The 12,096-nt window shown below is 48.2% G+C and overlaps 4 protein-coding genes across 4 annotated transcripts; all 4 read left to right on the forward strand.

The window, feature by feature from the left end:
* Nucleotides 1-1,761: 1,761 nt before the first annotated feature.
* Nucleotides 1,762-2,297, forward strand: I302_108075 (uncharacterized protein; the record flags this gene model as incomplete). The annotated part of the gene is made up of 2 exons (XM_019194152.1): nt 1,762-2,037; nt 2,085-2,297. 2 exons carry the CDS (start codon nt 1,762-1,764, stop codon nt 2,295-2,297), a joined length of 489 nt encoding a protein of 162 aa, XP_019044275.1.
* A 3,384-nt stretch (nt 2,298-5,681) lies between these two features.
* On the forward strand, nt 5,682-6,151 carry I302_108076 (uncharacterized protein; the record flags this gene model as incomplete). Its single annotated transcript, XM_019194151.1, has 3 exons — nt 5,682-5,850; nt 5,914-6,021; nt 6,078-6,151. The coding sequence occupies 3 exons, from the start codon at nt 5,682-5,684 to the stop codon at nt 6,149-6,151; spliced, it is 351 nt and encodes a 116-aa protein (XP_019044274.1).
* Nucleotides 6,152-9,217: 3,066 nt separating this feature from the next.
* I302_108077 (uncharacterized protein) lies at nt 9,218-10,065 on the forward strand (the record flags this gene model as incomplete). The annotated part of the gene is made up of 2 exons (XM_019194150.1): nt 9,218-9,378; nt 9,468-10,065. 2 exons carry the CDS (start codon nt 9,218-9,220, stop codon nt 10,063-10,065), a joined length of 759 nt encoding a protein of 252 aa, XP_019044273.1.
* Nucleotides 10,066-10,868: 803 nt separating this feature from the next.
* On the forward strand, nt 10,869-12,017 carry I302_108078 (uncharacterized protein; the record flags this gene model as incomplete). Its single annotated transcript, XM_019194149.1, has 1 exon — nt 10,869-12,017. The coding sequence occupies one exon, from the start codon at nt 10,869-10,871 to the stop codon at nt 12,015-12,017; it is 1,149 nt and encodes a 382-aa protein (XP_019044272.1).
* Between the last annotated feature and the right edge of the window lie 79 nt (nt 12,018-12,096).

A 12,096-nucleotide genomic window follows, 5' to 3' on the forward strand; every position in this document is an offset into this window, starting at 1 on the left:
ACACCTACGAATCGAGTCGTTATAGCTTTTGTGCGCCGAGGCCGGAGAATGTCGAGGGCCCAGACCATATCGCAAACGGCTTCGCCGAGCTTGTAGTTGCGAAGATGGTCATGGAAGGCCACCCAACCGGATCAAAAGAGGGTAATATTGCGACGCATGCGCTTAGCAGCTGTACAGACGTACTGGTCAAACGATACGATACTCAATCTGCTGGATCCTACCTACATACTCGGAGCGAAAGAATGTGATATTCCAAGTCATCGCAAAGCCGGTGGACGCTCCTTGACGTTCTGATAATAATACGTACAACATATGGGTGTTGGACTCTCCAGCTCTGCTATCATAAGATCCTGCATACTGCACTAAGCAGGGGGAACAACGCTGCCTACCGTACTGAACACCAGGGAATCTCTGCGACGACATCTTCACCTTGATCAATGACCTGACTCGGTTATCTTCAGCTCGTCCGGCTCGGTTCCAAACAGCGGAGTCCGTAGAAGCTGCCTGTGTAAAAGTAGCGTATTTGTCATGAGTCGAAGGTTGCGCGGTCATGCATAGCTCGCTTGCATCTGTGAGTGGTACAAACCCTGGCTATAGAATGACCGTCTGCATCGAGCAATCGATCTACACTGCCCGATGCAGTCGCATCGACTAAGATACACCTTCATCACCTCTTCCGTGATGTCCGTGAGGACCTAAAATTACCCTGGTGTTTTGCCTACTCGAATGTACCTGGAAATACCGAACCGAACAATCTCGTGTATATTGATTGCGCTTTTGTTTCAACCCGCGAGAGCAGAAATCTGTGAGCCGGAAAGCGGAGGATGGTATGTTATGGTAAAAAGATTTTCGTCGGGAATGGAACTTCCTGCTCCATGTTGGACAGACGGCGCCAAATATAAAAGATCTTCCAGACAATTCGGTGTACGTAGAATGCCTGTCCGAGGTGTCTTTGGTTCGTCTCGGAGCGCCATCGTTCCAGATGTGGGCAGGGATGATGGCAGTGCTGAGAGTGGGACAACCTCTTCTTGTGCCTGTCCTGTAGATAATTGATCCACGCCGCACCCTACTCGGGATTCGCCTTTTCGCACTTCTTGGTCGCCGTTCCCCCGGATCGCAAAAGTACGGGGTCACAGTGTTTCCCGAGATCACCACCACCTTGAGAGTCGGAAGCATCTCATCTGCCTTGCATTTCAGGATTAGCAGCTGATCATGGAAGACGAGTAAGGTGATCTACCTTTTTTTCCCATTTTTAGGCACCAAATCTTGCGTAAGACCACTCGTTCTGTTTCTGTTGCGATCGGAGCTGTCAGGGTTCCTCCCCGCCCGTTTTGTTCTTACAACTTCCTTTTAAGCAGAGGTACATATGTCAAGCAGCCATATTTATTTCAACCTTAATTTCTGTCTCTACATTTCAAGCCCATTTTAAGGTATGTGTTCCAAGGGATCGAGCAGCGCGGAAACAAGTTGGTCTGGCTGGCACGGTGTGGAAGACTGCTCTCCCATCATGGATTTTCAAGTCGGGCGGCAATTGTGGTGTTGGTCCAGAATTTCATGCACCATGCGCGTCCCATTTTTGTTGAACACATAAGAGGGCTGAACAACTTCTATTGAGGGAGGGTGTTTCCCTCATGTTCACCAATCCTCAGATATATTTCTTAGTCCTTATATCCAATCAATCCGAAAACCTCTGGCTCTTGACGGGCATCCCCATCAAGGCTATCTTCAATCACCTCGCCCCTGCGTTTCTCTTCAACAAGTATGGGTTCTATCACCACCACCGGTTTCTGCTCAGTCACTGGTCGTTATGCCGCGTATGGGATCTTGTGCAGTCCTGGAACTTGGGGCTCGACTGGGGCTTGTGCATGGTGCGATGCGACTACCCAAACCGTCTACACCAATCCTTCCAACCCGTCTTACTACACTTTCCAATGCGATCCCTCCGGGAGCGACAACTCCATGGCGTGCACCCTGTTCTCATTGTGCTCCCAAGCTGGACCTGGTTATTACCCCGCACCTGCATCGTCCATTCAGACCGTTAGTTGTGTAGGCTCTGGACCCGGTTGTAAGAATGACAATTCCAGCCGGATTACGGCGAATGTTCGACTGTCAAATACGTCACCTCGATAATCCTCCTCGAACCTGGCGGTGCCGCCATGTACACACCTAGAGTCACCATTCAGCCATACGAAATGACCATAAGTCTCCCCACAGCTACGACGACGCGAGCGCAGGTGATCGGAGGACCTTGTGCCCGACCGTATGATCGACCAGCCTCATGTGGTGGCGTTGACTAGACACAATTGCAGCAGATCACGGGATCCCCTACCCCTTTTCCCTCTACAGCGACTGGCGCTGCCGCTCTAGTCGACACCACTACTACCGCAACTACAACAACCAGATATTCATCTGCTGCCGATAAAGTGAAGCCTCACCTAGGGATCGGCGGAGCCTTGATAAGCATCATGCATACTGCGTTGGGTATTACGATGTCTCGATATGTGTGTATATAAGCCGTAGTGTCGCAGCGCAATTTCGTTTCTATCCCTTTTGTATTCTAATAATATGCTTGAGTCAAACGTATGGGCGGTGGACTGGAAGAACATGGTTTGCCCATTGTCGAGCGTATACCTATCAATCAGGACTTTGTTGTCGTATGTTTTGCGACCTAGAGCTGGTAATGGATACGGTCAACCTCCTACATAGGCTACACAGTGAATACTGGGTCCCAATCGCTGGCATCGCTGGATAATAGGTGTGACAGTGCTAGACAGATGGGACGATAATAGACGTAATTAGCGCACGACAATTTCAGGATTACTGTACTTATCGAAGAGCACTTGTCCTCTGATCGTTTAGAGAATGATCCTGTCCCGTAGGTCGCCAGCGCCATACACGTTTCTGCGCAAGCTGCTAAAAGGGTTTGGCTGAAAAGGCTTAAGACCAGCCATTCCAGACAGATTTCGCTGGCGCAAGAGATTGAAGAAGAGACGCGAGGAGGGGTGGGGGGTCTCGTGCGCCACAACAAACTGCTTAGATTTGATGTTCTGGAGATCACAATTCTAAGAGGTTGTATCAGATGGTAACTTTAAAGCACAAGAACACATCCCTGTGAAGAGAATCAGATCAACGTGGACTTGCTTTGATCTGGGACATGTAACTCATAGATGCAATATCATAATCGTCTATCCCGAGCGGGCATCTATACACTTGGATCGATACAGCGGGGCAACCCATTGAATGTCGTTCCACACCTCACAAAACACATCAGAGAAGGGTCTAGGTGACGACTGTTTGTAGTTTGATAGCGTGAGTCACACTACGAAGCAAAGGGTGTAGAGCACAGGACAGCCTGTGCAAGGGAGGACCGGTACCATCTAGCTTACCCTTTTCACTCTCCTCCTTACTCAAATTATACCCACAGCTTTCTGTGCTTCCCGACTGCTTGCTGATGATCCACAGAAGGGAAAGCGTTAAAGATGTGAGCGATATTCGGCATGATCAAGCTGGAGGTCGAGTCGTTGTATGGCTTGAAGTGATAATCCTTCACGCTTATATGAGTGATAGCTCACTCCTCTGCAACCCTCGCGTGCTCTTACAGGCAGGTGTGTGGTATGCAGATGCTTAGACATGTTAGACATCCAAAACAAGAAGGCGAAGGGGGAAGTTACAGATCCAACCCCCAACACCCCTCCCCCCCACCTTTGGCCATGAAGCACTTTCTTTCTCCTGGGACGCTTCATCATGCAACCATATGAGGACATGAGATCTAAGAGCTCACTCCACAATCAGTACGTACTTCTGTAGTACATGCATCGTATGCAATCATGAACCACATGGTTGTAAAGTGCCGAGCAAATTGGTCCTCGGCGTGTCCTGTTTTTCTTGGAGTTGGGCAACTCGGTTAGAATCCAGACTGACGATAACTTGTACCGATATTTAATGGTGTTGCTCCGCTGATAGCGCAATCTGGCACCACTGGAACGATTGTGGGGCTGTATAGTAAGCTTATATGATGCGATGATAGCCTAAAAGGAGAAACGAATAACGTTTGTCATGTCATAAGTATCGTAAGATTAGGTTTTTAACCGGCTGCCAGAGTACGTCGATCTGTGTACCTGACTTCCCGTTCATTTATCGTCATTTCTCTACATTGGCGCTATTTTAGTACATAGCAGTTGGATGGGTGATCATGTGATATTAGGTCTTCTCAGCTTGAACGCCATAGAGTAAGCGAGTCCAAAGTGGAGTACTGAGCTGAGCTGGCGAGAATCGATGTTACCACTGACTTGCAGTTATTTTCACAGGCGCATCCGGCTCGCAGGAAGCGATGGATTGCGATTGAGGTACGTAACCGACAACCGGAGTAGCCTGACCCGGAAGTTTCCTCTCTTTTGGGTGACTTGGTCGTTTAGAAGGTGAACACATTCGTACTTACTCGTCGGACCGAGGTGCTGACTGGGCCTTGGATGATCGAGGATTCCTGGGTTATTTGAGCATGCGACGCTTCCCAATTCGCCTTACAGCCGAATGTGATCGTTTACTAATATTCTCCGTATCTCTTCACACTACCCGCAAGTGGAACTGGGGTCGACAATTGGCAATTTAGCACCACAAGCTGGGTTGTGAAAGATGTGGCATCACTGAAGCTGAAGCTTGGAGCTCATAGGGTATACATACATGTGATTCTCTAGCGCTGAGTTTCCACAGCTCGTAAGGAGCGACAGTCTTGGCGTGGACCAGACGCTGCAAATTCCGATGAAGGTGGAATGATCAAGGTGCCTTAGATCCGACCTCCAACGTAGGTTAGCTGACTGGCTACCTATACAGTCGCAAGCCTGGAGACATCTCACACCTCCCACTCAACCACGAATTTGGGAACGCAACCTTACATGTTTAACCTATGATGTGCTCATTTGACGGTGATTGTGGGGCCTAGACACGGGCCCCAGTCGGCTCCAAAGATTAAAAATTCCTAATCGCAAACGACATAAACGGATTATGCAACTTCATTCGACGGAGCCAGCTGCTCCGATCATCGTCTCAGAAACGTGTTTATCAAGCCTATGTACTACGCCGCAGCGCATGGCATGGAGAGAGATTCTTCAAAGAATTTTGGCACCCTCCCATTTCCCACAAAACGACGGGACCAGGCATCATTTGACAACTTAGATTTTCATGGGACAAATTAACGGAAAAAACTGATCGATTAACAATTCTGTTGTAAAGCGGATACCACAAAAAACGAAATCAGCTAATCCCAACGAGAGATCTTTAGCTTTCGTCCAACATCATGAACCTTGGTTCAGACGACATCAGGAGGATCTTCTGAGGATGAGACATACAACTTGCAGTTGACCTCGATGCCGACGACAGTTAATTTCAGGTTCGGGTTGCATTCGCTTCCCAATTTGACTTCGTGACAAATGCTCGGCGTTCACAGACAGACATACTTCAGAAACCGAAAACCACCTACGAATTGTGAGATCACGAACACTGGCCCCAGCTGATGTGCTTCATCTCAACTACTGTCAAGCTATGACCCAACATGGCTCCAAAAAGGTATAAATACCCCTCCTCAGACGGATGTTGGAATTGATTTTTTTACTCATCACAATTCACAACAACAATCAACAACTCACCTTGACTTATAACAACCAAACCAATCAAACAAAGCCAACATGCGATTCACCACCATCTTCACTGCTGCTCTTCTCACCCTCTCCTTCGGAGCCATCGCCGCCCCAGTCGAAGTTATTGACCTCACCGCTCGAGGTGGATCCACCCCTTCCAAGCCCCCAACTGTTCCTCCCGGATACAAATTGGTCACTGTTGGTAACATCTATATCTGTGAGTTTGGCTACCGCAGTGATCCCTTCTCCTCGCCCGTTGACTAACGTCGCCTGTTTGCAGTAACCGACAACAACGGTAACTTCGCCGGCGCTTTCTCCAAGGGTGACCTTGCCGGTGCAGGTGCTGGTTCGCAAAACACTGGTGCAGGATCCACCAACAAAAACAACGGTGAGGAATCATCTTTTGGTTCCTTTTACTTGCATCCTGCTGACAACTTATCGTAGGGGGAAACTCCCAAAACATCGGTTCAGGTGGTAACACCAACCTTGGTGGTGGCTCAGGATGGCCATCAGTTTAAGCTCTTGCTTCACGCAAGCGTCACGGAGTCATTGGGTTGGTACAGTTTTGCTTTATCGATAACCAAACCCAAAACGAAGGTATCATATCGTAACAATTTCTTCAACTTTTTTTTCCAATGTCTGATTTCCTTCAGTGTACTTGTACCTCGTCTTTCTCCCGTTGTTGTTAAAAATCTTGTAAAACCTCTATTACTTGTAACGTATCCTTGTTGTCCGCAAGTCAAGGCTCTTTGTGTCAATAGTCGTAAGGTGGAATGAAAAATTGTCGCTCTTTTAATTTGATTTGCCTGCTGAAGAAAGTGCATCGATTCTACGTATCCACACCTTCAAGCACAGATCGTTTTACCACATGACGTATGATGACTTCTCATTCATGAACCTCAAAGCTAACTAAAACGACTCTGATCTGGGTCTTCCATAGATCTCCAGATTCAGATACTTGAGATGAGTTATTCTGCATATATTCTGGAGTGGGAAAAAGCTGTCTTACTCTTCACCCTGTTTCTCCAGGGTTTCAAAGTGGTCGTTATCATCTATCCGTGACCTTCGTACTTCCAACCTTGTCCGATTCTCACGAACAGATGTAACCAATGTTATCGGCGTAAAATTCAGGTAAATGTCCCGGTAATCAAGGACCTCTGCGAGTTGCCTAGGAGAAGATGGAAGAGTATGCAAAACTTAAGGTATAAATAGTTCATCCATCAGCCCAAACTTTATCGACGTCTGCTTTCATTTGCTCTTCACCATCACTTCACAAATTTACCACTATCATACACATATATCAAACCACTTTGAAAACCTTTCAGCAACGACTTACGTCTCGAAATGATGCGCTCCTCTGCCTTCCAAACTTCGTATCCGGGAAACATGGAGTTCTCTGAGACTCGTCATGATCCTCAACACGATTATTGGGATTTCAAGTGGACGAACTGCGATGGCACTTCGCAATCACGAGCTGCATGTACAATCATTCCGACCGCGGGTGGCTATACACTGGTAAAGCAGGGAGAATGAGACTCAACCGCGGTCGATTGTCCTCACGACCTCCTTGAGAGACTCGCGAGCCTGGTACCTCTCCATAAAGAGAATGGTTCAATCCCCGCTGCAGTCTCGGAAGCTTAGGACACTATTCTCGAGGGCGATATAACAGGAAGCAGTGGTAATTACAGAAGAAGGAGAGCGGTAGAGACATACGGATCGAGAAAACAATGGAAAACACCAAAAAAAAGAGAATCAGAGATGCGGCGGCTGCATGCTGTCGGCGTATTATGTAATCCAATTGGGAGGGAATCGAATGCATGGGTTTCAGAAATGGGGTGTGAAGCATGCAGCTGCTCATATAAAGTCAAGAACAATGATTCTAGATCATGCTGTAGTGTATTTCCACCATAATTGAGCCTAGCGATGTTGGAAATAGCTGTTGACATAGTTTTTTCACGACCCTGTTTGCCCTTCTCGGTGTAACCGAATGATCAAGGGCCTTTTCTTTAGGAAAGTCGTTGCTTCAGGACTTGTGATGGCGGTGCAAGATCCCACGTCTGAAACGTGTATGAGCTTACAAAGTCAAGCATCATAGTCGTCATGTCGCCGAAGACTGCTATAATCATAATTCCCAGGCCTGGCCGCTTTGGAATCCTTTGTAAGACAGGAACTTTGCCGAAGGTCTTCAGGGGCTCACTTTCGCTCGGAGCTTTTCCGGATCTTGACATATGAGGACCTACCTCGAGCAGGGACCTTGGCGCCTACCGAAGTTGCTCCACGAAGGCAATTTTTCACAGGCAAGCGAGTCGGCCTGGTGATGTTGGGAGGCAACACAGCCACATTTCGGTGAGCAGTATCACAGATTCATAGGATGACATTTCGCACTAGTATATAAGCAGATTTTATCCGGATCCAGCGGATTGAATATTGGGGCCGCTCAAAGTTAACAGCTGAAATCATCAGAAACTCCTATAGACAATTGAGTTCTATCCTTGTGCTCACATAACAATCCTGTCAAAGCTCAGCTGCCCCTACGAGATGGTGGCAAACCTCGAAGAAACGTAACAGAGGTGTTTTCTCTTTTGGCTTCTCGTTTGTGTTTTTATTTCTTATTTTTTTTCTTCGGGGGTAGGGAGGGGGGGTTGCCTTCTGTCCAACAGGTTCTTGGCTCCAGTCTTTGAGGGCCTTTTTGCTACTGGACGCCATGAGAAGACAATTTCGACGGGTGCAGGTCCTCTTCTTATTGATGTCGCTTAGAAAATCATGTACAGTAAGCGAGGCCTAATTCTGGTTGTATACTCGCTGACGTCAGCAGGGATCCCTCGTGACGAAGACCTCGATCCTTCACACTCTCCCTCTGACATGACCTGAATCTACACTACAGCATACAGTACATGTCAAACGTCACCGCTTCTCACGAAGCAAGCCCGGCTTCTTCGTAGAAGTCGAGTCGAGCGTGTAGTCAGTCTGAACTGATGGAAGGCTACCCCTCACCGTTTTAGGCTTCCAACCCTGGCATGTCTTCGCACCTCGGCCACTCTGTTGATATGCGTACATCATGGAGAAAAGAAGGTTGTCAAGCCCACGTGTCGCAGATGATCAGTGTGCTAAAGGCTGTCACGCTACCATGGTCTCCCCCAGGCTCGAGGCTGCTCTTTGGTCTCGCATTACCTTGCAGTCTATTACCTCTGAATCATTGACTTCTCCATATCTCGCTTATGATAATCTGCCATTCAAGATGCAGCACTGGAGATCAATTGAAAGGAGCTGTTCCGCCATGGCTCCACACTAAGGTCCAGCTCTGTCTTTTTGGTTTCATCACGAAGGCATCGTTCCTAAGACAGAACAACGTCCAGTTCGCTAGGTGATTGTTCGGGAGAAGTGGAAAAATAGCCTCATTGTAGGAAGTCGAGTCTCGAGATGAGCTTATCATGCATCGTTCGCCATAGTGAGCAAGGAGGGGGCCCTATAAAAGGACCCTCCAAAATACGTTATCCTCGAGCTTTGAACTTTTCAGTCTCCTGACATATTCCCTCATTCCATCCTTCCTCCTATCCGAGACTAGAGGTACTTTACTACTTATCATGGATAATACAGATCCTACTTCTGTTTCGACTGGTTCAAGCGCAGTATTGAACAGCTCGATCGCACGGCCTGACTCCGCTATCGATCTGGAGCAAGCTCTTCAGGCAGAAACTGGAGTAGATACAGCTCACCTCCCGCCAGAGTTGGCCGATGACTTCGGGTGAAATGGTATTTGAAAAAGTTAACAGAGGACGATCCTGCACACAATTCCCATGAATTCCAATCATATCGAATGGTCCCGATCAACAGCAAGAGCTCTTACGTACCAGAAAGACTTGAAGAATTATCACAACAAGTTGAGGGAAAGGTTTTCGAATTACAATCCGTTTGTACCGGCGAGGAAGGGTTCAAGGAAGTCGTTTCTGACAAACCCTTTGATCGAACCGCAAGATACTCCAGAGTTTTTGTCAGTGAGACATTAGCTACCAAGATCGAGAGGTCCGCTCAACCATGGGGGGCTGAAGATTTTGGCGTAACAGGTGGTGTCCATGCTTTGAGAACCGTTAGAGGCGAAGAACTTGGTGAGGACTTGCATGTCTCTTTTATTCGATTTCAGGAGGAAGATGGTAGAATCACTTTCTTTGCTCGCCACGTGGATGATATCGAGGGCCCGGACGGGAATAACGATAGGACCAAATTCTACACAGAACAACTCGAAGGTCAGACTTGTTCAACCACAACCCTCTCGGAAGGTGGCAATATGTACAAGCTGGAGATCCTTGGAAAAGGAACAAATGACTATCCGCCTGTCAAATACAGGACTGATGGGAAGTTTTACAACGAACTAGTCCGCAATGGACGCGAACACCGTGCTGGATCAACTCACGGTCATGTGTGGGCCATTTAAAGCGCCGATAGACCTTACATACATAGCGGCCGAAAGCTGACAGACTCGCTCGGGCTGTACAGACTTGACATCAGAAATCAAAGTGTGACTTTGACCGCGGGGTTTATCCGGCTAACATCGTTTTAACATCAATCGTATATGAGACAAGATGACACCCTGTTGACATGCATCTCCTAGTACAGTACAGCCGCTTCTTCCTTCGCTCTCTGATGGACACTGGCTCCACTGGGTACTTGATATCGTCATGATACGAATCAAGTGCACTTCAGTATCCTTTGATCCACTCTTGAGACGTTCGCGATAACTGCGGGTGCTCGCAAGAACTTGTGTTAATGACTGTTATCTTGCTGCAGTTTGAATCCTTAATGCTTCTGACTTGGCTACATTCTCCGTTTGAATCGTCTGACCGAGCAGAGCAACTTAACAGCGATGCTGTTCTTTTGAGGTGTCCAACGACCTCATCTGAAAGGAGTTTACTGAAACGTAAGCACGTCTTCTCAGTTCTAGACCTATCCTCGTTGCCTTCCGAAGACTAAGATCAAAGGACAAGTCCAGCCAACGTGTCATATGTAAGCGAGGTCTGACGAGCACCGATCCTTTCAAAGCGGTGCAGGCAATGCCTTCGTAAGGGGTTGAGGCTGGGCCTGGACACCTGCGTAAAACCCGTTTCACCTGTCTGAATATAAGATCTCCAAAACCGCGGCAAAGGATATATAAGCCTGCTGCTCGTGGTCGCCTGTAGAACATATTCTCATCCCTCATTGCCTCTTCAGCCTTTAGAAATTGCTATCTTTTCCAGAAGAATGAACGATTCTGACTCTAATCTTCCATTCAGTGATCCGGAGGGCTGGGACCTGGTCCCAAGGCGATCTGGATCTTGTACGCCTGATATAGTTAGCTGGGATGAAATCTCAGACCAAGATGGTGGCGCACCAATCCCCAAGCAAGGTCCAGCTATGGGGAAGGAGGACGAACTGAACAGTCAGAGTTCCGGAAGTGATGCTTGTGCATCGTTGCGCGATCAATCTGTGCTCCAAGGCGGAAACCTTAAGCTGAGAGGCGGGACCTCTGAGAATGATGATATGGCATCGAATCCCGAGCTGCATGAAGCACTGAAAGTGGTCTCTGACTTACCGGAAGATGAACCCAGCCCTTGCATGACAGACCAACGTTTCACCGTAGAGAAACAGACCCCAGGCGGAGCAGAGCGGCATGAGCGCCAACAGCTCGGGTTGATCGACGATTTCTCCGGGATCTGGAATATACGCAAACGACCCAACAGCGATCCCAGTCGGTTCAGAGCATCTGACGTTGTTCCTCCTAAAGGACCCGGACCAATTTCATGCGGGCAAGAGATCGCTTTGATGAACCTGTCTCTGGAAGTGGGAGATCAGGAATTCGCAGTGATGCCACCTGGACATGATGGGTATCATCGAATTATGCCTTCCCGCCCGTTCCCTGCGGACTCGAGATACGCAGAGATCTGGTGTGATCCTACCATGGCAGGGGCTATTCTGAGCTCTCGAGCTCAACCGTCCTCCGCAGAGGAAGGGTTCGAGGCGGCAGGCTCTATTCGTGCTGTCAAACGACGGGTCGGTAAAGAGTTTGCCGAGGATCTATACGTGAAGTACGATCGCATTACACGAGATGTGGAGGACGGTGAAGAGATCTTCACATTCAAAGCTTTGTCCGTCGAGCCCACACACGGATCAGACGATCCGAGCAGTATCATGAGAGTGCAATTCTTCAAGGATCATATTCAAGGTCGGACCTGTCACCTGCAATCTGATGGTGATTTATGGCATAATTGCAAGTTGAGGGTGGACGATGGGACAGAAGGTGGGATGCAGTTCAAGACTGATCATGACTTTGGGATGGGAATTGCATGTGGTGTTAATATGATCCACAGAAATTCGATCCAAGGTAGAGTATGGCCCATGGAACAGAGGTAATCTCTGTCCTAAGAGGGTTCTGGATATGGCAGCAGCAATTCGACGTCGGGGACCGAAAAGATACTGTGCAGTCTTGCTG

Source organism: Kwoniella bestiolae, chromosome 7, assembly GCF_000512585.2.
Source record: "Kwoniella bestiolae CBS 10118 chromosome 7, complete sequence".
NCBI classification, from domain to species: domain Eukaryota; kingdom Fungi; phylum Basidiomycota; class Tremellomycetes; order Tremellales; family Cryptococcaceae; genus Kwoniella; species Kwoniella bestiolae.